Here is a 24376-nt window from a genome sequence, read left to right on the forward strand (position 1 = left end):
TGTTGGGTAGGGACTGTCTCTATATGTTGCCAATATGTACTTCCCAAGCGCTTAGTACAGTGCTCTGCACATAGTAAGCGCTCAATAAATACGATTGATTGATTGATTGATTTAGACATTTCTGGAGATGGAGGCGGAGTCCCCGAGCCTTGGAGAGCTTTCTCAGCTCTCTTGGAGCGGCGTGGCTCAGTGGAAAGAGCCCGGGCTTTGGAGCCAGAGAAGCAGCGTGGCTCAGTGGAAAGAGCACGGACTTGGGAGTCAGAGGTCATGGGTTCAAATTTTGGCTCCGCCAATTGTCAACTGGGTGACTTTGGGCAAGTCACTTCACTTCTCTGGGCCTCAGTTCCTTCATCTGGAAAATGGGGATGAAGACTGTGAGCCCCCCGTGGGACAACCTGATCCCCTTGTATCCTCCCCAGCACTTAGAACAGTGCTTTGCACATAGTAAATGCTTAACAAATGCCATTATTATTATATTATTATGGGTTCAAATCCCGGCTCCGCCAATTGTCAGCTGTGTGACTTTGGGCAAGTCACTTCACTTCTCTGGGCCTCAGTTACCTCATCTGGAAAATGGGGATGAAGACCGTGAGCCCCCCGTGGGACAACCTGATCACCTTGTAACCTCTCCAGTGCTTAGAACAGTGCTTTGCACATAGTAAGCGCTTAACAAATGCCATTATTATTATTATATTATTATGGGTTCAAATCCCAGCTCTGCCAGTTGTCAGCTGTGTGACTTTGGGCAAGTCATTTCACTTCTCTGGGCCTCAGTTACCTCATCTGGAAAACGGGGATGAAGAATGGGAGCCCCCCGTGGGACCACCTGATCACCTTTTAACCTCTCCAGTGCTTGGAACAGTGCTTTGCACATAGTAAGCGCATAATAAATGCCATCATCATCATCATGCTAGGCACGTCCCCTGTCTGGTCGTGTCTGCCACACTGAGGAAGATTCCAGATGCTGAAAAAGACCTGCCTCTCATGCTGCGCCCATCTCTCAGGTCAGAGGCGAGTGACAATGAGGTTAGGGACCGACCATTGAGCACAGTTCCGAAACTCTATTTCTATTTATTAGAAATATTACTCTATTTATTTATTTATTTATTTTATTTGTACATATCTATTCTATTTACTTTATTTTGTTAGTATGTTTGGTTTTGTTCTCTGTCTCCCCCTTTTAGACTGTGAGCCCACTGTTGGGTAGGGACTGTCTCTATATGTTGCCAATTTGTACTTCCCAAGCACTTAGTACAGTGCTCTGCACATAGTAAGCGCTCAATAAACACGATTGATGATGATGATGATGAAACTCTTTTCCACCCAAAGAGGCGGCGAACAGTACCTGAACTGTAGGAGCTTGTCAGCAACCGAAATCACCCTGGCGATGGCAGACCTAAATACCCAACAACTCAACAGGCCTTAATAATGACCGTATCTGTTAAGCGCTTACTATGTGCCAGGCACTCTACTAAACGCCGGGGTGAATAAAAGCCAATCGGATTGGACACGGTCCACCTCCCAAGTGGGGCTCAAAGTCCCAATCCCCATTTTACAGATGAGGTCACTGAGGCCCAGAGAAGTGAAGTGACTTGCCCAAGGTCACCCAGCGGACAAGTGGGGGAGCCCGGATTAGAACACATGACTTTTGGACTCCCAGTCCTGGGCTCTATCATCACCATCATCATCATCAATCGTATTTATTGAGCGCTTACTATGTGCAGAGCACTGTACTAAGCGCTTGGGAAGTACAAATTGGCAACATATAGAGACAGTCCCTACCCAACAGTGGGCTCACAGTCTATCCACTAGGCCATGCTGAAGAGGGAGATTAAATACCAATAATAGTTTGGTTGCAAGTAACACAAATACTTTAATTTCATGTCTTTACTCAAGGTCTACTGTCGGGATTTGTTAAGTACTTACTGAGTCCCAATCAATCAATCAATCAATCGTATTTATTGAGCACTTACTGTGTGCAGAGCACTGTACTAAGCGCTTGGGAAGTCCAATTTGGCAACATCTAGAGACGGTCCCTACCCAACAGCGGACTCACAGTCCCAGGCACTGTACTAAACGCTAGGGTAGATACAAGCTAATCAGGTTGGACCCTGTCCCTGCCTCACATGGGGCTCACAGTCTTAATCCCCATTTATGTTACTGAGGGCCAGAGATATGAAGTGACTTGCCCAAGGTCACACAGCACACAAGGGCCGGAGCTGAGATTAGAACCCAGGTCCATTAGAATCCAGGTCCTTCTGACGCCCAAGCCCATGCCAGGCCACAGTGCTTCCAGCCCACCCATTTTTCATTTGGGGCGGGAATACCCCTGGAGATGGGATCATCATCATCAATCGTATTTACTGAGCGCTTACTATGTGCAGAGCACTGTACTAAGCGCTTGGGAAGTACAAATTGGCAACATATAGAGACAGTCCCTACCCAACAGTGGGCTCACAGTCTAAAAGGGGGAGACAGAGAACAAAACCAAACATACTGACAAAATAAAATAAATAGAATAGATATGTACAAGTAAAATAAATAAATAAATAGAGTAATAAATATGTACAAACATATATCCATATATACAGGTGCTGTGGGGAAGGGAAGGAGGTAAGATGGTGGGGGGGATGGACAGGGGGATGAGGGGGAGAGGAAGGAAGGGGCTCAGTCTGGGAAGGCCTCCTGGAGGAGGTGAGCTCTCAGCATTAACTCCACTTAATTCTCAGGGCAGGGCCTAGCACAATGTTCTGGGCAAGCAGGGGCTTTAAATCTTTCTTAAATCCCCACCTAGTTCTGATGGGCTAACGTCCTGTTGGCTTTAGGTGTTGTTTTGTACTCTCCCAGCGCTTAGTATAGTGCTCTGCACACTGTAAGTGCTCAATAGATATAACTGAACGAATGAATGAAGGAAAGGTGGACTTTTCTCTCAAACGCTGCCCGGTTTGTCGCTCAAATGCTACTACACGGTTTGTTTTGGTTTTGGATACGTTGCATCCCATCGAGGGGAGGGAATTAACTGTTGATCCAGCACAAATGCTACTACACGGTTTGTTTTGGTTTTGGATACGTTGCATCCCATCGAGGGGAGGGAATTAACTGTTGATCCAGTACAAATGCTACTACATGGTTTGTTTTGGTTTTGGATATGTTGCATCCCATCGAGGGAAGGGAATTAACTGTTGATCCAGGACAAACACGTCCAAGATTTCCCTGGAACTCGGCTTTCCAACGGGGCTGTAGCCTACTCTCCCGGATCTTGGTGAGCTGCAACGCAGGCGATGCGAAGAGCTCCCCAGAATCAACCCATCAACGATGTTTATTGAGCACTTACCGTTTGCAGAGACCTTTACTAACTTACTAAGCACTCAGTGGCATTTATTGAGAGCTTACCAGATGCAGAACACTGTACTAAGTGTGGCTCAGTGGAAAGAGCCCGGGCTTTGGAGTCAGAGGTCATGGGTTCGAATCCCGGCTCTGCCACATATCTGCTGTGTGACCTTGGGCAAGTCACTTAACTTCTCTGAGCCTCAGTTACCTCATCTGTAAAATGGGGATTAAGACTGTGAGCCCCACGTGGGACAACCTGATCACTTTGTATCCCCCCAAGCGCTTAGGACAGTGCTTTGCACATAGTAAGCGCTTAACAAATGCCAACATTATTATTATTATTATTACACACAACAAGGTGGGTATGCACATTCCCTCCTGGCAATGAGCTTAATAATAATAATAATAATAATAATAATGGCATTTATTAAGCGCTTACTATGTGCAAAGCACTGTTCTGCCGGCAATGAGCTTAATAATAATAATGATAATAATAATAATGATGGCATTTATTAAGCGCTTACTATGTGCAAAGCACTGTTCTAAGCGCTGGGAAGGTTACAAGGTGATCAGGTTGTCCCATGGGGGGCTCACAGTCTTCATCCCCATTTTACAGATGAGGGAACTGAGGCCCAGAGAAGTGAAGTGACCTGCCCAAAGTCACACAGCTGACAGTTGGCAGAGCCGGGATTTGAACCCACGACCTCTGGCTCCAAAGCCCGGGCTCTTTCCACTGAGCCACGCTGCTTACAGCCGAGAGGAGAAGACAGACAGGAATATAAATCATTTATAGTATATAATTTATAGATATGGACATAAGTGCTGTGGGGCTGAGGACGGGGTGAATATCAAATGCCGAAAGGCCCCGGATCCCAGAAAATCCAAGATCTGTCTCTGCGGCCATGGACTGCTGATCTATCACTGGCCTCTCTGCAGCCTAGGGGTCCAAACAGAGGCTGCGGTTATACTTTTTAAAAAATCATCCCAGGCTGTCACCCCCACGGGGCCTCGCTGTGATTTCTTCTACAATGGGAGAAGCAGTGTGGCCTAATAAATAGAGCCCAGGCCGGGGAATCAGAAGGACCTGCGTTCTAGTCCCAGCTCTGCCACTGGTCTGTCGGGTGACTTTTATTTATTTATTTATTCATTCATCCATTCATTCATTCATTCATTCATTCATTCATTCATTTATTATTTATTAAATTATTTGCTATCTGTTCATTATTTATTTATTTATTTACTCATTATTTATTTATTTATTTATTCGTTATTTATTTATTTATTTGTTATTTATTTATTTGTTCGTTATTTATTTATTTATTTGCATTTATTAAGCACTTACTATGTGCAAAGCACTGTTCTAAGCGCCGGGGAGGTTGCAAGGTGATCAGGTTGTCCCACGGGGGGCTCACAGTCTTAATCCCCATTTTCCAGATGAGGGAACTGAGGCCCAGAGAAGTGAAGTGACTTGCCCAAAGTCCCACAGCTGGCAAGTGGCGGAGCCGGGATATGAACCCGTGATCTCTGACTCCCAAGCCTGTGCTCTTTCCACTGAGCCACGCTGCTTCCAGTGACCTTGAGAAAGTCACTTCACTTCTCTGGGCCTCAGTTCCCTCATCTGGAAAATGGGGACAACGACTGTGAGCCCCACGTGGGACATGGACTGTGTCCAGCCCGATTAGCTTATACCTGCCCCCAGCATTTGGAACAGTGCCTGGCACATAAACAGCATTTAACAAATACCATTAAAAAATGGGAGAAATCTCTTAGCACGCACCGTTCCAACTCTTGTACATATCTATTCTATTTATTTTATTTTGTTAGTATGTTTTGTTTTGTTGTCTGTCTCCCCCTTCTAGACTGTGAGCCCACTGTTGGGTAGGGACTGTCTCTATATGTTGCCAACTTGTACTTCCCAAGCACTTAGTACAGTGCTCTGCACACAGTAAGCGCTCAATAAATACGATCGATTGATTGATTGACTGACGAGCAATTCCACCACCTCTCCCATCCCCAGCCGGATGTTGCAGAGGCCAGGGCCAGGGATCAGTCACAGACAGCACGGATTCTTATCAGGAAAGGGGAGAGCCATGAAACTCCGCACGACCGAGAGTTGTTTGCCCGGAATACTGGCCCATTAGGAAAAAAATCCCATTGCATCCATAGATCCTGTTTGGTGCATCTTTCGACTAGTCTTGGGGAAGACAAAGGGCGTAGTCAGGGGGACCTGTTAGCAGAGTCTTTCCGGGAGCACAAGGGATAGTATAAAATACAGTTTTTCATAAACCTTTTTTCCTTTTTTGTTTGTTTTGTTTCCTCCTTGAAAGCCAAAAGGCAAACGGTGGCCCTGGACTTGCTTGAATCCGAAAGAAAGTACGTCATCAACATCTCGCTGATCCTAAAGATTAAAGCCACGTTCCAGGGATCTGATGGGAAGAGAAACACCAAGGAGAGAAGGTACCGCCGTCGGCTGCCTCTGCCTTTAGCGGAAGGTGGAAGTTTCTCAAGTTTCTCCAGGCGCTCTAGGGATTCAGTTTTGCGCAGCGTGATCGGAGATGGGGTTATCCCTCAGCCACCCTCCCCCTAGATCATGTGAGAAGCAATGTGGCATAATGGTTAGAGCACGGGCCTGGGAATCAGAAGGACCTGGGTTCTAATCCCGACTCTGCCACTTGTCTGCTGTGTGACCTTTGGCAAGTCATTTCACTTTCCAGCGCTTAGAACAGTGCTTTGCACGTAGTAAGCGCTTAACAAATGCCATTATTATTATTCTCTGGGCCTCAATTTACCTCATCTCTAAGACGGGGATAAAATGAGTCGAAGGGCAGAGAGGAATCAGAGATAACGCCAAGGGTGTGGGCTCGTGCAATAGGGATGATGGTGGCTGGCTGCAGTGATGGGAAAGTCGCGGGGAGGAGAGGATTTGGGTAGGGAGATGGGTTCTGTTTTGGACATGTTTAGTTTGACGTGACATCGGGAGAGGTCATGGGTTCAAATTCCGGCTCCGCCAACTGTCAGCTGGGTGACTTTGGGCAAGTCACTTCGCTTCTCTGAGCCTCAGTTTCCTCATCTGTAAAATGGGGATTAAAACCGTGAGCCCAAAAATGGGACAATCTGACCACCTTGTAACCTCCCCAGCGCTTAGAACAGTGCTTTGCCCATAGTAAGCGCTTAACAAATACCATCATTATTATTATCGGGACACCCGACGTAGAGATGCCCTGAAGGCCGGAGCCTGCAGAGAGGGGGAGAGGTTGGGTCTGGAAATGAAGATTTGAGAGTCGGCCTTGTATTGGTACCGATTGGGGTATTCGTTAAACATTGAGGGAAATACAAAGTCCCTGTCATACATGGGGCTTTCAATCTATGTAGTTGAAGCTGTGGGAGGGGATGAAAGGGAGTGGGTGTAAGTGGAAAAAGCTCAATAAGGGCAGAGAATGTGCTAATTCTGTTGCATTGTACTCTCCCAAGCACTCAGTAGAGTGTTCTGCACGCAGTAAGCGCTCAATAAATACCATTGATGGATTGATTGACCCACTGGTGAGTTGAGTCCTTATCAGAGAGCAGCCAACACAGCCTGATTTCCCCTCGTACTATCCCTGGCACCATCGCTGGGGCCTCCCCAAAGCCTCTGCTGAGGAAAAGGGGAAGAGGCCATGTAATCTCATTAATAATAATAACAATAATAATAATAATGGCATTTATTAAGTGCTTACTTATGTGCAAAGCACTGTTCTAAGCGCTGGGGAGGTTACAAGGTGACCAGGCTGTCCCACGGGGGGCTCACAGTCTTAACCCCCATTTTACAGATGAGGTAACTGAGGCCCAGAGAAGTTAAGTGACTTGCCCAAAGTCACACAGCTGACAGTTGGCGGAGCCAGGATTTGAACCCATGAACTTGGACTCCAAAGCCTGGGCTCCTTCCAGTGAGCCACGCTGCCTGTCATTATGGGCAGGGAACCTATCTGCCAATCCCATCCCAAGCGCTTAGTACAGTGCTCTGCACATAGTAAGTGCTCAATAAATACCACTGACCGATAAATACAGATGACTGGGGAAGGAGTTAGCCCCATCTCTAGACTGGAAGCTCACTGTGGGCAGGGAACATAGCTGGCAACCCTGTACTGCACTTTCCCAAGCGCTTAGTACAAGGCTCTTCACATAGTAAGCATAACATAGAGAAGCAGCATGGCTCAGTGGAAAGAGCACGGGCTTTGGAGTCAGAGGTCATGGGTTCGAATTCCGGCTCTGCGACATGTCTGCTGTGTGACCTTGGGCAAGTCACTTAACTTCTCTGAGCCTCAGTTACCTCATCTGTAAAAAGGGGATTAAGACTGTGATCCCCACGTGGGACAACTTGATCCCACGGTATCCCCCCCCAGCGCTTAGAACAGTGCTTTGCGCATAGTAAGTGCTTAACAAATGCCATTATTATTATTATTATTATTATAGTAAGTGCTGATGATGATCTGCAATTGCTTTTTTTTCAAATGGTACTTGTACAAGGGACTGCTTTAAGCATTGAGGTAGATAATAATAATAATGGCATTTATTAAGCGCTTACTACGTGCCAAGCACTGTTCTAAGCACTGGGGAGTTTACAAGGGGATCAGGTTCTCCCATGGGGGGCTCACAGTCTTAATCCCCATTTTCCAGATGAGGGAACTGAGGCCCAGAGAAGTGAAGTGACTTGCCCCAAGTCACACGGCTGACAAGTGGCGGAGCCAGGATTTGAACCCACGACCTCTGACTCCAAAGCCCGGCCTCGTTCCACTGAGCCACGCTGAGCCCCACGTGGGGCTCAGAATCTAAGTCGGGGAGGGGGGAGGAGGATTTAATCCCCATTTTGAGGCCCAGAAACGTTAAGCGATTTGCCCAAGGTTACACAGCAGGAGCCGGGATTAGAACCCAGGTCCTCCGACTCCCGGGCCCGGGCTCTTCCCGCTAGGCCACACCGCTCCTCTATTTTCCCAAGTTTCTTCTCGACTGGCCCTTGTCTGGCTCTGGCGGTGGTTTGGGGAGTGTATCACCCGGTTAGAGAGTCCGGCAGGATGGAGTCCCCCTTCTCAATCAATAAATCGTATTTATTAATAATAATAATAATAATGTTGGTATTTGTTAAGCGCTTACTATGTGCAAAGCACTGTTCTAAGCGCTGGGGTAGATACAAGGTAATCAGGTTGTCCCATGTGGGGCTCACAGTCTTAATCCCCATTTTACAGATGAGGAAACTGAGGCCCAGAGAAGTTAAGTGACTTGCCCAAAGTCACACAGCTGACAAGTGCCAGAGCCGGGATTTGAACCCATGACCTCTGACTCCAAAGCCCAGGCTCTTTCCACTGAGCCACGCTGCTTCTCGAGCGCTTACTTTATTGAGCGCTTACCGTGCGCAGGGCACTGTACTAAGCGCTTGGGAAGGACAATGGGTGCGCAGCGAGGGGACTGGGTTCTGGCGGACCCGGGGGGCTTTCTCCAGATCTCTGTCAGTGTGCACAGTGTGACAGTGTGTCTGTCCCTTCTGCTTCCAGTTTCTTCCCTGGATCTTTGCGCTACCTTGTCCAGCAGCACCTGGATTTATTGCACGCCCTGCAGGAGAGGGTCCTGAGGTGGCCGCGGCAAGGAGTCCTGGGGGATCTGTTCCTTAAGCTGACCAACGACGAAGTGAGTTTGGAGCCCAACGATTCCCAGCTCTCGGACCGCTCGCCACCACCGCCTCGGCCCCAGATCCCTTCCGGACATGCCCGCCAATTCTGTCGTAATAATAACGATGGCGTTTGTTAAGCGCTTACTATGTTCCAAGCGCTGGAGTAGATACAAAGTAATCAGGTTGTCCCACGTGGGGCTTAATCCCCATTTTACAGAAGGAGGTCACTGAGGCACAGATAATAATAATTTTGGAATCTGTTAAGTGCTTGCTATGTGCAAAGCAATCCATCAATCGTATTTATTGAGTGCTTAGTGTGTGCAGAGCACTGTACTAAGCACTTGGGAAGTACAAGCTGGCAACGTATAGAAACGGTCCCTACCCAACAGTGGGCTCACAGTCTAGAAGAAAGCACTGTTCTTAGCGCTGGGGAGGATACGAGGTGATCAGGTTGTCCCACGTGGGGCTCACAATCTTAATCCCCATTTTACAGCTGAGGGAACTGAGGCCCAGAGAAGTGAAGTGACTTGCCCAAAGGCACACAGCTGACGAGTGGAGGAGCCGGGATTAGAACCCACGACCTCCGACTCCCAAGGCCGGGCTCCATCCACTAAGCCAAGCTGCTTCAGGAATGTTCTAGTTGTAGTGTGCTCTCCCAAGTAATAATAATAATAATAATAGTTTTGGTATTTGTTAAGCGCTTACTATGTGCAAAGCACTAAGCGCTGGGGAGGATACAAGGTGACCAGGTTGTCCCATGTGGGACTCACAATCTTAAACCCCATTTTACAGATGAGGCAACTGAGGCACAGAGAAGTTAAGTGACTTGCCCAGAGTCACACAGCCGACAAGCAGCAGAGCCGGGATTCGAATCCATGACCTCTGACTCCCAAGCCCGGGCTCTTTCCGCTGAGCCATGCTGCTTCTCAAGTACTTCTAAGTACTTAGCACAGTGCCCACAGTTCATTATTATTATCATCAAGCACCGTCAAGTCATTTCCGATTCATAGCGACCCTATGGATAGATTTTCTCCAATCAATCAATCAATCAATCAATCAATCATATTTATTGAGCGCTTACTGTATGCAGAGCACTGTACTAAGCGCTTGGGAAGTACAAGTTGGCAACATATAGAGACGGGCCCTACCCAACAGTGGGCTCACAGTCTAAAAGGGGGAGAACTTCCTGAACTCCAGAACTTCCTGTCTTCTGCCGAAATCCGTAACCTGGCTAAACGGCTCTTCCGTTCTCGTCGTTATGGTCCCTATCCATCTAGCTGCGGGTCTGCTTCTTCCACGTTTTCCCTGGATTTCTCCTAGCATTAGTGTCTTCTCCAGGGAATTCGTCCTCCTGATTATGTGTCCAAAATCCGCTCATCTAAGTCAAGTCATTTGGCCTCCCAAAGACCACTTTGGCTTAATTTGCTCCAAAATAATAATAATAATGTTGGCATTTGTTAAGCGCTTACTATGTGCCAAGCACTGTTCTAAGCGCTGGGGGGGATACAAAGTGATCAGGTTGTCCCACGTGGGGCTCACAGTCTTAATCCCCATTTTACAGATGAGGGAACTGAGGCTCAGAGAAGTTAAGTGACTTGCCCAAGGTCACACAGCAGACATTTCGGACAGTCCATGGTGTTCACAGAAGCCGTCTCCAACACCACAAAGTGCTCAATAAATACCATTGATGGACCGATTGTACCTGTAATCAATGTAATGTATTTATTTATATTAATGTCTGTCTCCCCTGCCCACAGTGAGCTTAAAGTCTAGAGGGGAACGCGTCTGTTTATTGTTATAAAGCGCTTAGTACAGTGCTTTGCACACAGTAAGCACTCAATAAATGCGATTGAATGAATGGTTGACAGGGGATGCCAGCTCTGTGGTACTGTACTCTCCCAATTGCTTAGTACAGTGCTCTTCACACAGTAAGTGCTCAATAAATAACATTGATTGTTTGGACCCTCAGTTCCCTTCACCCAGGTCTCCTGCTGCAACCTTCACTCCTCTTGGTTCCCAGCGTAGGCCGGTGGGTCCGGGGTTAGAAATAGTCATCTTCATTTTATGTGTGAGGAAAGAGAAGCCCAGAGTGATGTATTCAATCGTATTTATTGAGCACTTACTGTTTGCAAAGCACTGTACTGAGCGCTTAAGTCACCCATAGGCCGGTGTGCCCCCAGGACATTCCCAATATCGGACCAAAGATTTCCATTCCCTGTAATCTGTCCCAAGAAGCAGCAGCGTGGCTCAGTGGAAAGAGCCCGGGCTTGGGAGTCAAAGGTCATGGGTTCTAATTCCGGCTCTGCCACTTCTCAGCTGTGTGGCTTCGGGCAAGTCAGCTTCTCTGTGCCTCAGTTCCCTCATCTGTAAAATGGGGATTAAGGCTGTGAGCCCCACGTGGGACAACCTTGATTACCTTGTATCCTCCCAGCGCTTAGAACAGTGCTTGGCACATAGTGAGCGCTTAACAAATACCAGCATTATTATTATTATTAAGAAGGCCAAGCCCGTGCTCTTTGGCAGGGTTTGCAATTCCCACGATCAGCTGAACGGGAAAAATGCCCATTTTTAAAATGATATTTGTTAAAGCGCTTACTACATGCCAGGCACTGTACTGAGCGCTGGGGTAGATATAAGCCAGTCAGATTGGACTCGGTTCTGGTCCCACGTGGGACCCTCATTTCAGGAATATTTAGATAAAGAAATAGGCTCCCGGACCATTCTTGCAGAACATTAAACTCTAGGACCTGAACAGGTACTTATGTCAACCCTCCTTCCAATCAATCAATCAATCAATGGTATTTATTGAGCGCTTACTGTGTGCAGAGCACTGTACTAAGCGCTTGGGAAGTACAAGTTGGCAACATATAGAGACGGTCCCTACCCAACAGTGGGCTCACAGCATATTATTGCTCTCCAAGACACGGTTTGGAGCCTAACTCGAACAGTGCAGCAGAGGAAAAAACCTCTTTTTCCCAAGTGAGAACCTCCAGGACTTTAGTATGAGAGCCAGTTCCTTCCCCATAGCTTTCTGACAGCAGTTTGGGAGCCTAAGAAGGTTGGAGAATTCTTCCAGAAGATAATAATAATAATAATGGTATTTGTTAAGCGCTTACTATGTGCAAAGCACTGTTCTAAGCACTGGGGAGGTTACAAGGTGATCAGGTTGTCCCATGGGGGGCTCACAGTTTTAATCCCCATTTTCCAGATGAGGGAACTGAGGCCCAGAGAAGTGAAGTGACTTGCCCAGAGTCACACAGCTGAACGTTGAGGGAGCCGGGATTTGAACCCATGACCTCTGACTCCAAAGCCCGGGCTCTTTCCACCGAGCCACGCTGCTTCTCAGAAGATGCGTGATTCCCCTCTCAGGACCGCACTCGGAGAGTTTCCAGTGCTCTACCGGTCTCGGCTACGGGAGGGAGAGTCAAGCAGAGGCAAACTGGGGTTAGGGAAGCAGTGTGGCCTAGTGGATAGAGCGCACAGGCCCGGGATTCAGAAGGACCTGGGTTCGAATCCCAGCTCCGCCACTTGTCTGCTGTGTGACCTCGGACAAGTCACTTCAATTCTCTGTGCCTCAGTTCCCTCATCTGTAAAGTGGGGATTAATCAATCAATCAATCGTATTTATTGAGCGCTTACTGTGTGCAGAGCACTGTACTAAGCACTTGGGAAGTCCAAGTTGGCAACATATAGAGACGGTCCCTACCAAACAGTGGGCTCACAGTCTTTCTAGACTGTGAGCCCCATGTGGGACAGGGACTGTGTCTAAGCTGATTACGTTGTATCCACCCCAGCGCTTAGTACAGTGCCGGCACATGGTAAGCGCTTAACAAATACCATTAAAAAAAAACCAAGTCTTTCCTGGGCACCCACCCTCACATCCAACAGCTCTAAGTCTCCATCCCACATCGACGTTTTTCTCTCGGGAAACTCACCCTAGGCTGCACGCTGTAAATCTATCCAAGCGCCCCTTGAACTGGCTGAGGGTACAGGTTTCCATGGGAACCAACTTTGTCCACTTCCCAAGCCCTGCACTCCCAGAAACGAGTGTTTCTAAAATTTGCATCGTTTCCAAGACAGACACCAGTTGTCCATCGGTAGCCAAACACTGGCCGTCCTTTGGCAGTTTCTCCCCTTTCTTAATTGTTCTCTCCAGATGGGCCCCGCTGCTCTTTTGTAAATACGTAAGCGCGCTTAAGGGCCTTTCCATTTGGAGTCTGCTTAATTCCTTGTGGCATAGTTGGAACGCCATGCCTGGGGACCCTCTTTTTCCTCTCTAACGATAGTACCTCAGGGCAGGTGTGAGGTGGCAAGCCCGTAGTGCCCGCGCTGCCTCCGGAAAGATCAGTTACTGGCACAAGAGGCAGAGAAGTCCCCTCTTCCCCGTACTAGGGACCCTAAAGTCATTAGAAAACTAAGATAATACCAACTGCATCTTCCTTCCTTCCTGGGGAACCCAGTGGCCAAAGACCATTAGTATAGAAAAATCGGAAAAGGGCTTGGGGTTCACTTGGCTAAAATTCTTAGCATGCGCTTTATGCGCTCCTCCTAGCTTACTTACTATACCCTGATCTCATTTATTTTACCTCCAACCCCTTTCCCTCGTCCTCCTCCTAGCCTGGAACTCTCTCCTCCTCCATATACACCAGATCACCCCTCTCTCCACCTTCAAAGCATTTTTAAAGTCACATCTCCTCCAAGAGGCCTTCCCCGATTAAGCTGTCTTTTCCCCGGCTCACTCCCTTCTGCGTCGTCTACGCGCTTGGTTCTGGGACCTTTAGGCGCTCCCAACCCCACGGCACTTATGTACATATCCTTAAATTATATATTACAAATGACTTATTGCTATTAACGTCTGCTTCCCCCTCTAGACTGTAAGCTTGTTAAGGGCAGGGAACGTGTCTGCTAATTCTGTTGGATTTGTCCTCTCTCAAGCGTTCGGTATGGTGCTCTGCACATAATAAATGCTCAGTTATTATTATTATTATTATCGTCATCAACCATTGATTGACTGATTTGTGTTGCAGAATAATTTCTTGGATTACTATGTGGCTTACCTGAAGGATCTTCCTGAATGCATCTCCCTTGTCCATGTGGTGATCCTGAAGGAGGTGAGCTTGCTGTGGATTAGAGAGAGCCCTGTTAATAGCAATGGGGGGGGGGGGGGGGGGGGGGGGGAATAGGCTTGAACCACTGAATTGTGAACTACTCATTAATTTAGAACTCCCATTAATGTAACAAAAGGCCCTTTTTAGACTGTGAGCCCACTGTTGGGTAGGGACTGTCTCTATATGTTGCCAATTTGTACTTCCCAAGCGCTTAGTACAGTGCTCTGCACATAGTAAGCGCTCAATAAATACAATTGATGATGAAAAGGCCCTAGCAGGAGTAATAGTACTTTATCTGTAATTTATTTCTATTCATTCATTCATTCAATCGTATTTATTGAGCGCTTTCTGTGTGCGGAGCACTGTACTTGGAAAGTACAATTCAGCAACAAATAGAGGCAATTCCTACCCAACAACGGGCTCGCAGTCTACTGATGTCTGTCTCCCCCTCTAGACTGTAAGCTCACTGTGGGCAGGGAATGTATCTGCTTGTTATATTGTATGCTCCCAAACGCTTAATACAGTGCTCTGCACACAGTAAGCGCTCACTAAATATGATTAAATGATTGAATAGTACTTTATCTGTAATTTATTTCTATTCATTCATTCATTCAATCATATTTATTGCTTACCGTGTGCAGAGCACTGTACTAAGCACTTAGAAAGTGCTCTGCACCTAATACAGTGCTCTGCACACAGTAAGCGCTCACTAAATATGATTAAATGAATGAATAGTACTTTATCTGTAATTTATTTCTGTTCATTCATTCATCCAATCATATTTATTGAGCGCTTACTGTGTGCAGAGCACTGTACTAAGCACTTAGAAAGTACAATTCAGCAACAAATAGAGGCAATCCCTACCCAACAATGGGCTCGCAGTCTATTGATGTCTGTCACCCCTCCAGACTGTAAGCTCACTGTGGGCAGGGAATGTATCTGCTTGCTATATTGTATGCTCCCAAACGCTTAGTACAGTGCTCTGCACACAGTAAGCGCTCAATAAATATGATTAAATGAATGAATGAAGTTTAAGAGACTATTACGCATTATGTGCTGGGGAAAAATACCCAAGTGATCCCCAAGAAATACCACAATCTGAATGGTGAGAACGTAGGCGAAGCAGTGTGGTCTAGAAATCAGGGGACCTGGGCTCTAATCCTAGCTCTGCTAATTGTTTGCTGTGAGGCCTTGGGCAATCACTGAACTTCTCTGTGCCTCAGTTTCCTCAATTGTAAAATGGGGATTAAATACCTGTTGGCCCTTCTACCTATACGGCAAGCCCCATATGGGACGAGGACTGTGTCCAACCTTATTTAACTTTTAACTACCCCAGCACTTAGAACACTGTCTGACACGAAGCGAGAGCTTAACAAATACCATAAAAAGATGTTAAAAGGGGGAGTGGCAAACGCAAGTTGAGAAGAAACAATAAAAATCCAAAACCGACAGAAGGCAAAGTGCGAGACAGATTTAGAATAAGAGCAAGTTAAGAGGAGTAGAGTCCCCTCTCAGGATGAGGAAACCTGGAGAATTTCCAGTACCCTACCATTCATTCATTCATTCATTCAATCGGATTTATTGAGCGCTTACTGCGTGCAGAGCGCTGTACTAAGCGCTTGGGAAGTACAAGTCTCAGCTGTGGCACAGGGAGTCAAATAGAGGCCTACCCATTCCATTCCTAGCATGGGCAGTGGCTAGCGAGTGGAAGACGATCCGCTACAAGTCAAAACTCCCCTGTGCTGGGCAGCCGCGTTATGGGAGAGTGTCAAGGGCAGAGACTCAAGTTTATTGCGCGGAAAAAAGCAATAATAAACCACTTCCATATTTTGGATCCACTACCAGAACGATAGCAGATGGAGAGTAGGGCCTTCCGGTACAGATGTGTCCACGGAGTCGCTACGGGTCGGAGACAATTAGACATTAGCTCACTTACTCAAGAGTACAGTAACATATACAGTCCCCTTCCTTCCTCTCCCCCTTGTCCCCCTCTCCATCCCCCCCATCTTACCTCCTTCCCTTCCCCACGGCACCTGTATATATGTATATATGTTTGTACATATTTACTACTCTATTTATTTATTTATTTTACTTGTACATATCTATTCTATTTATTTTATTTTGTTAGTATGTTTGGTTTTGTTCTCTGTCTCCCCCCTTTTAGACTGTGAGCCCACTGTTGGGTAGGGACTGTCTCTATATGTTGCCAATTTGTACTTCCCAAGCGCTTAGTACAGTGCTCTGCACATAGTAAGCGCTCAATAAATACGATTGATGATGATATCCCCCGTGTCCAAAATTGAAAATGGCTCCAGTGCTGACACAGTTCTTCCTACCACGTGAAGAACTGGGCTCTCAGACGCTGGCCTGGATGATAGATTCGTTCATTCAATCGCATTTATTGAGCGCTTACTGTGTGCAGAGCACTGTACTAAGCCCTCGGGAAGTACAAGTTGGCAACATAGAGAGATGGTCCCTACCCAACAGCGGACTCACAGTCTAGAAGGGGGAGACAGAGAACAAAACAAAACACATTAACAAAATAAAATAAATAGAATAAATATGTACGAATAAAATAAATAGAGTAATAAATACGTACAAACATATATCCATATATACAGGTGCTGTGGGGAGGGGAAGGAGGTAAGGCGGGGGGGATGGGGAGGGGGAGGAGGGAGATGATAGATTCATTCATTCAATCGTATTTATTGAGCACTTACTGTGTGCAGAGCACTGTACTAAGCGCTTGGGAAGCACAAGTTGGCAACATGGAGAGACGGTCCCTACCCAACAGTGGGCTCACAGTCTAGAAGGGGGAGACAGAGAACAAAACAAAACACATTAACAAAATAAAATAAATAGAATAAATATGTACAAATAAAATAGAGTAATAAATACGTACAAACATATATCCATATATACAGGTGCTGTGGGGAGGGGAAGGAGGTAAGGCCGGGGGATGGCGGGGGGGAGGTGGGGGATGATCGATTCATTCATTCAATCGTATTTATTAAGCACTTACTGTGTGCAGAGCACTGTACTAAGTGTTTGGGAAGGACAAGTTGGCAACATATAGAGACGGTCCCTACCAGCGGAGGGAGGAGAGATGGGTGGCTTCCTATCTCTGTTTCCAGGAAATCTTCCCTATCAAATTGCATGGCCTAGTTCATTCATTCATTCATTCAATCGTATTTATTGAGCGCTTACTGTGTGCAGAGCACTGGACTAAGCGCTTGGGAAGTACAAATCGGAAACCTATAGAGGCGGTCCCTACCCAACAACGGGCTCACCGTCTAGAAGGGGGAGACAGACAACAAAACAGGACAAGTCGACAGGCCTAGCGAAAAGAGCACGGACCTGGGTTCTAACCCTGGCTCTGCCACCTGTGATCTTGGGCGAATCACTTCCCTCCTCCGTGCCTCAGTTACCTCATCTGTAAAATGGGGATTAAATCCTTTTCCCTCTGACTTCGACTGTGAGCCCCATGAGGGATAGAGCCTGTGTCCAATTTGATTATCGTATATCAATCAATCAATCGTATTTATTGAGCGCTTACTGTGTGCAGAGCACTGTACTAAGTGCTTGGGAAATACAAGTTGGCAACATATAGAGACGGTCCCTACCCAACAGTGGGCTCACAGTCTGGGGTATATCTACCCCAGTGCTCGGTACAGTGCCTGGCACATATTAAGCACTTAACAAGTGCCATTTAAGAAAAAAATCAGCTAAAATGATGGTCGTACTTTACCACAACCTTGACAGGCAGCACCGGACAAACTCCGTGGGTGACTGTGAAGTGACTCCTCCTTTCTTTCCATTCAGGCCGAAGAAGAGGTTAAATCTGATCTCTACACCCTGTTCTTTCATATAGTCCAGCGCATCCCAGAATATCTTATTCACCTGCAGGTAGGTGTGATGGGACGAGACCTCGAAAGGACCGTAAGCATGGTGTGGGCAGGGAACGTGTCCACCAACTCTGTTATCAAGCAAAAACTCTCGGCATCAAAGTCCTCCATCACCTCGCCCCCTCTTACCTCACCTCCCCACCCTAAAGCACTTGTGTGTATATACGTACATATTTATAATTCTATTTCTTTTAATAATAATAATAATTTTAATAATAATAATTAATTTTTAATAATAATTTTAATAATTTATAATTCTATTTCTACCTGGGAGAAGCAGTGTGGCTCAGTGGGAAGAGCCCGGGCTTGGGAGCCAGAGGTCACGGGTTCGAATCCCGGCTCCCGCCACTTGTCAGCTGTGTGACCTTGGGCAAGTCACTCAACTTCTCTGAGCCTCAGTTCCCTCATCTGTAAAATGGGGATTAAGACTGCGAGCCCCACGTGGGACAACCTGATCACCCTGTCTCCCCCCCCAGCGCTTAGAACAGTGCTTTGCACATAGTAAGCACTTAACAAATGCCATTATTATTATTATTATTATTAATGATGTGTAGATATCTCTAATTCTATTTATTTACACTGATGCCTCTGATACCTGTATACTTGTTTTGATGCCTGTCTCCTCCCTTCTAGAGTGTAAGGATGATGTGGGCGGGGATTGTCTCTTTTTAATGCTGCACTGTACTTTCTAAGTGCTTAGTCCAGTGCTCTGCACACAGTAAGCGCTCAATAAATAGGACTGAATGAATGTTACACTGTCCTCTCCCAAGTGAACGGTACAGTGCTCTGCACCTAGTCAGCGCTCAATAAATATGACTGATGGATTGATTGATCAACCTGAAGGGTGACCATAAAGGAAACAGGCATCTCCCGCATCCTGAGAATTTTCGAGGCTCCTTCTGACAGCTCATTATGGGCAGGGAACACGTCTGCTGTGTCGTATCATATTTGCCCAAGCGTTTAGTAGAGTGCTTTGCACAGACTGTGAGCCCACTGTTGGGTAGGGACTGTCTCTATATGTTGCCAACTTGTACTTCCCAAGCGCTTAGTACAGTGCTCTGCACACACTAAGCGCTCAATAAATACGATTGATTGATTGATAATAAGTGCTCGATAAGTACGATGGATTGATTGACAGCAGGGCCTGGGAATCCCGCGGCATCTGATCATCGTCGTCCTCGATGGTATCGATTGAGCGCTTACTCGAGAGAGGCAGCGTGGCTCAGTGGAAAGAGCCCGGGCTTGGGAGTCAGAGGCCATGGGTTCGAATCCCAGCTCTGCCACTTGTCAGCTGTGTGACCTAGGCAAGCCATTTAACTTCTCTGTGCCTCTGTTACCTCATCTGTAAAATGGGGACTAAGACTGTGAGCCCCATGTGGGACAACCTGATCACCCTGTATGCCCCAACCCCCGAGCTTAGAACAGTGCTTTGCACATAGTAAGCGCTTAATAATAATAATGATAATGGCATTTGTTAAGTGCTTACTATGTGCAAAGCACTGTTCTAAGCACTGGGGAGGTTACAAGGTGATCAGGTTGTCCCTAGGGGGGCTCACAATCTTAATCCCCATTTTACAGATGAGCTCACTGAAGCCCAGAGAAGTGAAGTGACTTGCCCAAAGTCACATAGCTGGCAACTGGCGGAGCCGGGGTTTGAACCCATGACCTCTGACTCCAAAGCTTAACAAATACCATCATTATTATTATTATTATTATTATTATTATTATTATTATTATTAATATTACTGGGTGAAGAACACTGTGCTAAGCGCTTAGGGGAGGACCATACAAAGAGTAGGTGTACACATTCCCTGCCCACAACGAACTTACAGTCTGGAGGATCCTCCGCCAGATGATCATCATCATCAATCGTATTTATTGAGCGCTTACTGTGTGCAGAGCACTGTACTAAGCGCTTGGGAAGTACAAGTTGGCAACATATAGAGACAGTCCCTACCCAACAGTGGGCTCACAGTCTAAAAGGGGGTGACAGAGAGCAAAACCAAACATACTAACAAAATAAAATAAATAGAATAGATATGTAATAAATAGAATAGATATGATAAAGCTCTCAACGGGGCGTCATTGTCGAGAGATGTGTGTTGGTCCAAAATGAGGGAGGGTAATGAGAACGAGAACGACTTAAATATGTGCAGCACTTTCACATCAATGATCTCATCGACATTTCCTGGAGGGGAGAAGCAGAGTGGCCCAGTGGGAACAACACAGGTTTGGGAATCAGAGGACTTGGGTTCGAATCCCAGCTTCACTACCTGCCTCTTGGGTGATCTTGAGCAAGTCACTTACCTTCCCCTCTAGACTGTAAGCTCCTGTGGGCAGGGAACATGTCAACCAACTGTGGTACAACGTACTCACCCACGCGCTTAGTATGGGGCTCTGCATGTGGAAAATGCTCAATAAATACAATTAATTGATTTCCTATACCTCACTTTCTCCAGCTGTAAAATGGGCATTCAGTACTTGTTCTCCCTCCCACTGAGGCTGTGGGCCCCTGGTGGGACAGGAACTGTGCCCCATCTAATAATAATAATAATGATGATGATGATGGTATTTGTTAAGTGCTCACTATATGCCAAGCATTGTTTTAAGCACTGGGATAGATACAAGGTGATCAGGTTGTCCCACGTGGGGCTCACAGGCTTCATCCCCATTTTACAGATGGGGTAACTGAGGCCCAGAGAAGTGAAGTGACTTGCTCAAAGTCAGCTGACAAGTAGCGGAGCCGGGATTAGAACCCACGACCTCCGACTCCCAAGCCCGGGCTCCTTCCAGTAAGCCACATTGTTTCTCCAAGATCATCATCAATCGTATTTATTGAGCGCTTACTGTGTGCACAGCACTGTACTAAGCGCTTGGGAAGTCCAAGTTGGCAACACATAGAGACAGTCCCTACCCAACAGTGGGCTCACAGTCTAAAAGGGGGAGACAGAGAACAAAACCAAACATATTAACAAAATAAAATAAATCAAGATCTAGTGATCTCGGGCTTTGTACACAGTAGGTGCTTAATAAATACGATTGAATGAATGAATGAATACTCCAACACTTAGTACAGTGCTCCGCATATAGTAAAAATAACAATAAGAATAATAATTGTGGTATTTGTTAAGTGCTTACTATGTGCCAGACACTGTACTAAGTACTGGGGTAGATACAAGGTAATCAGGTTGGACACAGTCCATGTCCCACAGGGGTCTGCCAGTTGTATTCCCCATTTTACAGATGAGGTGATTGAGGCCCAGAGAAGTGAAGTGACTTGTCCAAGATGTTGCCAACTTGTACTTCCCAAGCGCTTAGTACAGTGCTCTGCACAAAGTAAGCACTCAATAAATATGATAGAATGAATGAATGAAAGATGGGGTAACAAATACCACAATCCTTAACTATTAATAATAATGATGGTATTTGTTAAGTGCTTACAATGTGTAAAGCACTGTTCTAAGCGCTGGGGAGGTTCCAAGGTGATCAGGTTGTCCCATGGGGGGCTCACAGTTTTAATCCCCATTCTACAGATGAGGGAACCGAGGCCCAGAGAAGTGAAGTGACTTGCCCAAAGTCACCCAGCTGGCAGTTGGCAGAGCCAGGATTTGAACCCATGACCTCTGACTCCAAAGCCCAGGCTCTTTCCACTGAGCCAGGCTGCTTCTCAGGGATAGGCAGACAAGATCTTCCCCTCTTTACGTGTATCCTATCTTGCTCTGCACATAGTAAGCGCTCAGTAAATACAACAGACTGAACAAATGAATCAATACATCAGAAAGGGCCCCCCCCCCTTGCCCATGGTGTAGACGTGTAAGGAGCGGGATTGGCGTGCCCTACGGCTGGCTCTGTGCTTGCCTATGGCTTCCTCCTGCCCACAGCTGGCATACGTGTAGGCCACGTTGAGAAGCAGCGTGGCTCAGTGGAAACAGCCCGGGCTTTGGAGTCAGAGGTCATGGGTTCAAATCCCGGCTCTGCCGCTTGTCAGCTGTGTGACTTTGGGCAAGTCGCTTCACTTCTCTGGGCCTCAGTGACCTCATTTGGAAAATGGGGATTAAGACTGTGAGCCCCCCGTGGGACAACCTGATCACCTTGTAACCTCCCCAGCACTTAGAACAGTGCTTTGCACATAGTGAGCGCCTAATAAATATCATTATTATTATTATTATTATTATTATTATTATTATTCCAAGACGTAACCTCCTACCACCCGCCCTTGCCAAGGTCAGGATGGACTGGTTTGCTCAACCTTTCCCCGGCTGCTTCCTTTAAACTGTAAGCTCCTTGTGGGCAGGGAGCTTGTCAGTTAATTCTCTTCAGTCACTCAATCGTATTTATTGAGCACTTACTGTGTGCAGAGTACTGTTCTAAGCGCTTGGGAGAGGACACTACCACAATACAGAGACACATTCCCTGCCCACAGCGAGCTGTCGTCTTCGACTTTCCCAAATACGTAGTACAAGAAGCTGCATGGCTTAGTGGAAAGAACCCGGGCTTGGGAGTCAGAGGTCATGGGTTCTAATCCCGCCTCCCCCACCTGTCTGCTGTGTGACCTTAGGCAAGTCACTTAACTTCTCTGGGCCTCAGTTACCTCATCTGTAAAATGGGGATCAATCAATCAATCAATCGTATTTATTGAGCGCTTACTGTGTGTAGAGCACAGTCCAAGCGCTTGGGAAGTCCAAGTTGGCAACATATAGAGACGGTCCCTACTCAACGGCGGGCTCACAGTCTAGAAGGGGGAGACAGAGAACAAAACCCAACATATTAACAAAATAAAGTAAATAGAATAGATATCAATCAATCAATCAATCGTATTTATCGAGCGCTTACTGTGTGCAGAGCACTGGACTAAGCACTTGGGAAGTCCAAGTTGGCAACATATAGAGACGGTCCCTACCCAACAGTGGGCTCACAGTCTAGAAGAGGGAGACAGACAACAAAACCAAACATATTAACAAAATAAAATAAATAGAATAGATATCAACCAATCAATCGTATTGATTGAGCGCTTACTGTGTGCAGAGCACTGGACTAAGCCCTTGGGAAGTCCAAGTTGGCAACATATAGAGACGGTCCCTACCCAACAGTGAGTTCACAGTCTAGAAGGGGGAGACAGAGAACAAAACCAAACATAATAACTAAATAAAATAAATAGAATAGATATGTACAAGTAAAATAAATAAATAGAGTAATAAATACGTACAAACATAGGATGAAGACTGTGAGCCCCACGTGGGACAACCCAATCGCCTTGTATCCATCCCAGCGCTTAGAACAGTGCTTCTAGACTGTGAGCCCGCGGTTGGGTAGGGACCGTCTCTATATGTCGCCAACTTGGACTTCCCAAGCGCTTAGTGCAGTGCTCTGCACACAGTAAGCGCTCAATACATGAATGAATGCTTGGGACACAGTAAGTGCTTAACAAATACCATCATTATTATTATTATTACAGCTTAGGACAGTACGGGTAATAATGGGTAAGTCGCAATGTGTCCGTTGAAGGGAAGGGAAGACACCTCCCGGCTACGCCGGAGAATCCAAGGCGGGTTCACGTCTGGCCCGAGGCCTTCCTGCCACCCACCCGGCTCTCCTCTTTCCCCTTCGGCTGCAGAACGTCCTGAAGTTCACGGAGCAGGAGCATCCAGACTATTACCTGCTGCTGGTGTGTGTCCAGCGCCTCCGGGTCTTCATCTCCCACTACACCCTCCTCTTTCAGTGCAACGAAGATCTGCTCATACAGAAGCGGAAAAAACTCAAGAAGTGAGTGCCGGGCCGGGCTGGGCTGGGCTGGGCTGGGGAGGGAAAGGTGGGCTCTGCACCAAATAGGGGCTTAACAAAGGCTAACACAATGACAACTTTCATTCCACCGTATTTATTGAGCGCTTACTGTGTGCAGAGCACTGGACAAGGCCCTGCTGAGAGCGCACCTCCTCCAGGAGGCCTTCCCAGACTGAGCCCCTTCTTTCCTCTCCCCCTCGTCCCCCTCTCCATCCCCCCGTCTTACCTCCTTCCCTTCCCCACAACACCTGTATATATGTATATATGGTTGTACATATTTATTACTCTATTTATTTATTCATTTATTTATTTTACTTGTACATTTCTATCCTACTTATTTTATTTTGTTGGTATGTTTGGTTCTGTTCTCTGTCTCCCCCTTTTAGACTGTGAGCCCACTGTTGGGTAGGGACTGTCTCTATGTGATGCCAATTTGTACTTCCCAAGCGCTTAGTACAGTGCTCTGCACATAGTAAGCGCTCAATAAATATGATTGATTGATTGATTGATTGACTAAGCGCTTGGGAAGTCCAAGTTGGCAACATATAGAGATGGTCCCTACCCAACAGTGGGCTCACAGTCTAGAAGATGATGATTACCCTCCTCTCT

At 46.7% G+C, this 24376-nt stretch overlaps 1 protein-coding gene across 6 annotated transcripts in view; it reads left to right on the forward strand.

The window, feature by feature from the left end:
- The window catches only part of ARHGEF33 (Rho guanine nucleotide exchange factor 33), a 145197-nt gene that overhangs the window by 75579 nt on the left and 45242 nt on the right, over window positions 1-24376 (forward strand). For all 6 annotated transcript variants that reach the window (XM_038746097.1, XM_038746091.1, XM_038746092.1 and 3 more), the window contains 5 exons: window positions 5658-5787; window positions 8859-8991; window positions 14001-14084; window positions 17904-17987; window positions 23601-23749. In XM_038746097.1, coding sequence (XP_038602025.1) covers window positions 5658-5787; window positions 8859-8991; window positions 14001-14084; window positions 17904-17987; window positions 23601-23749 — 580 coding nt within the window. The remainder of the gene's footprint in view (window positions 1-5657; window positions 5788-8858; window positions 8992-14000; window positions 14085-17903; window positions 17988-23600; window positions 23750-24376) is intronic.

The sequence above is a fragment of the Tachyglossus aculeatus genome, chromosome 1 (assembly GCF_015852505.1).
Source record: "Tachyglossus aculeatus isolate mTacAcu1 chromosome 1, mTacAcu1.pri, whole genome shotgun sequence".
NCBI lineage: Eukaryota > Metazoa > Chordata > Mammalia > Monotremata > Tachyglossidae > Tachyglossus > Tachyglossus aculeatus.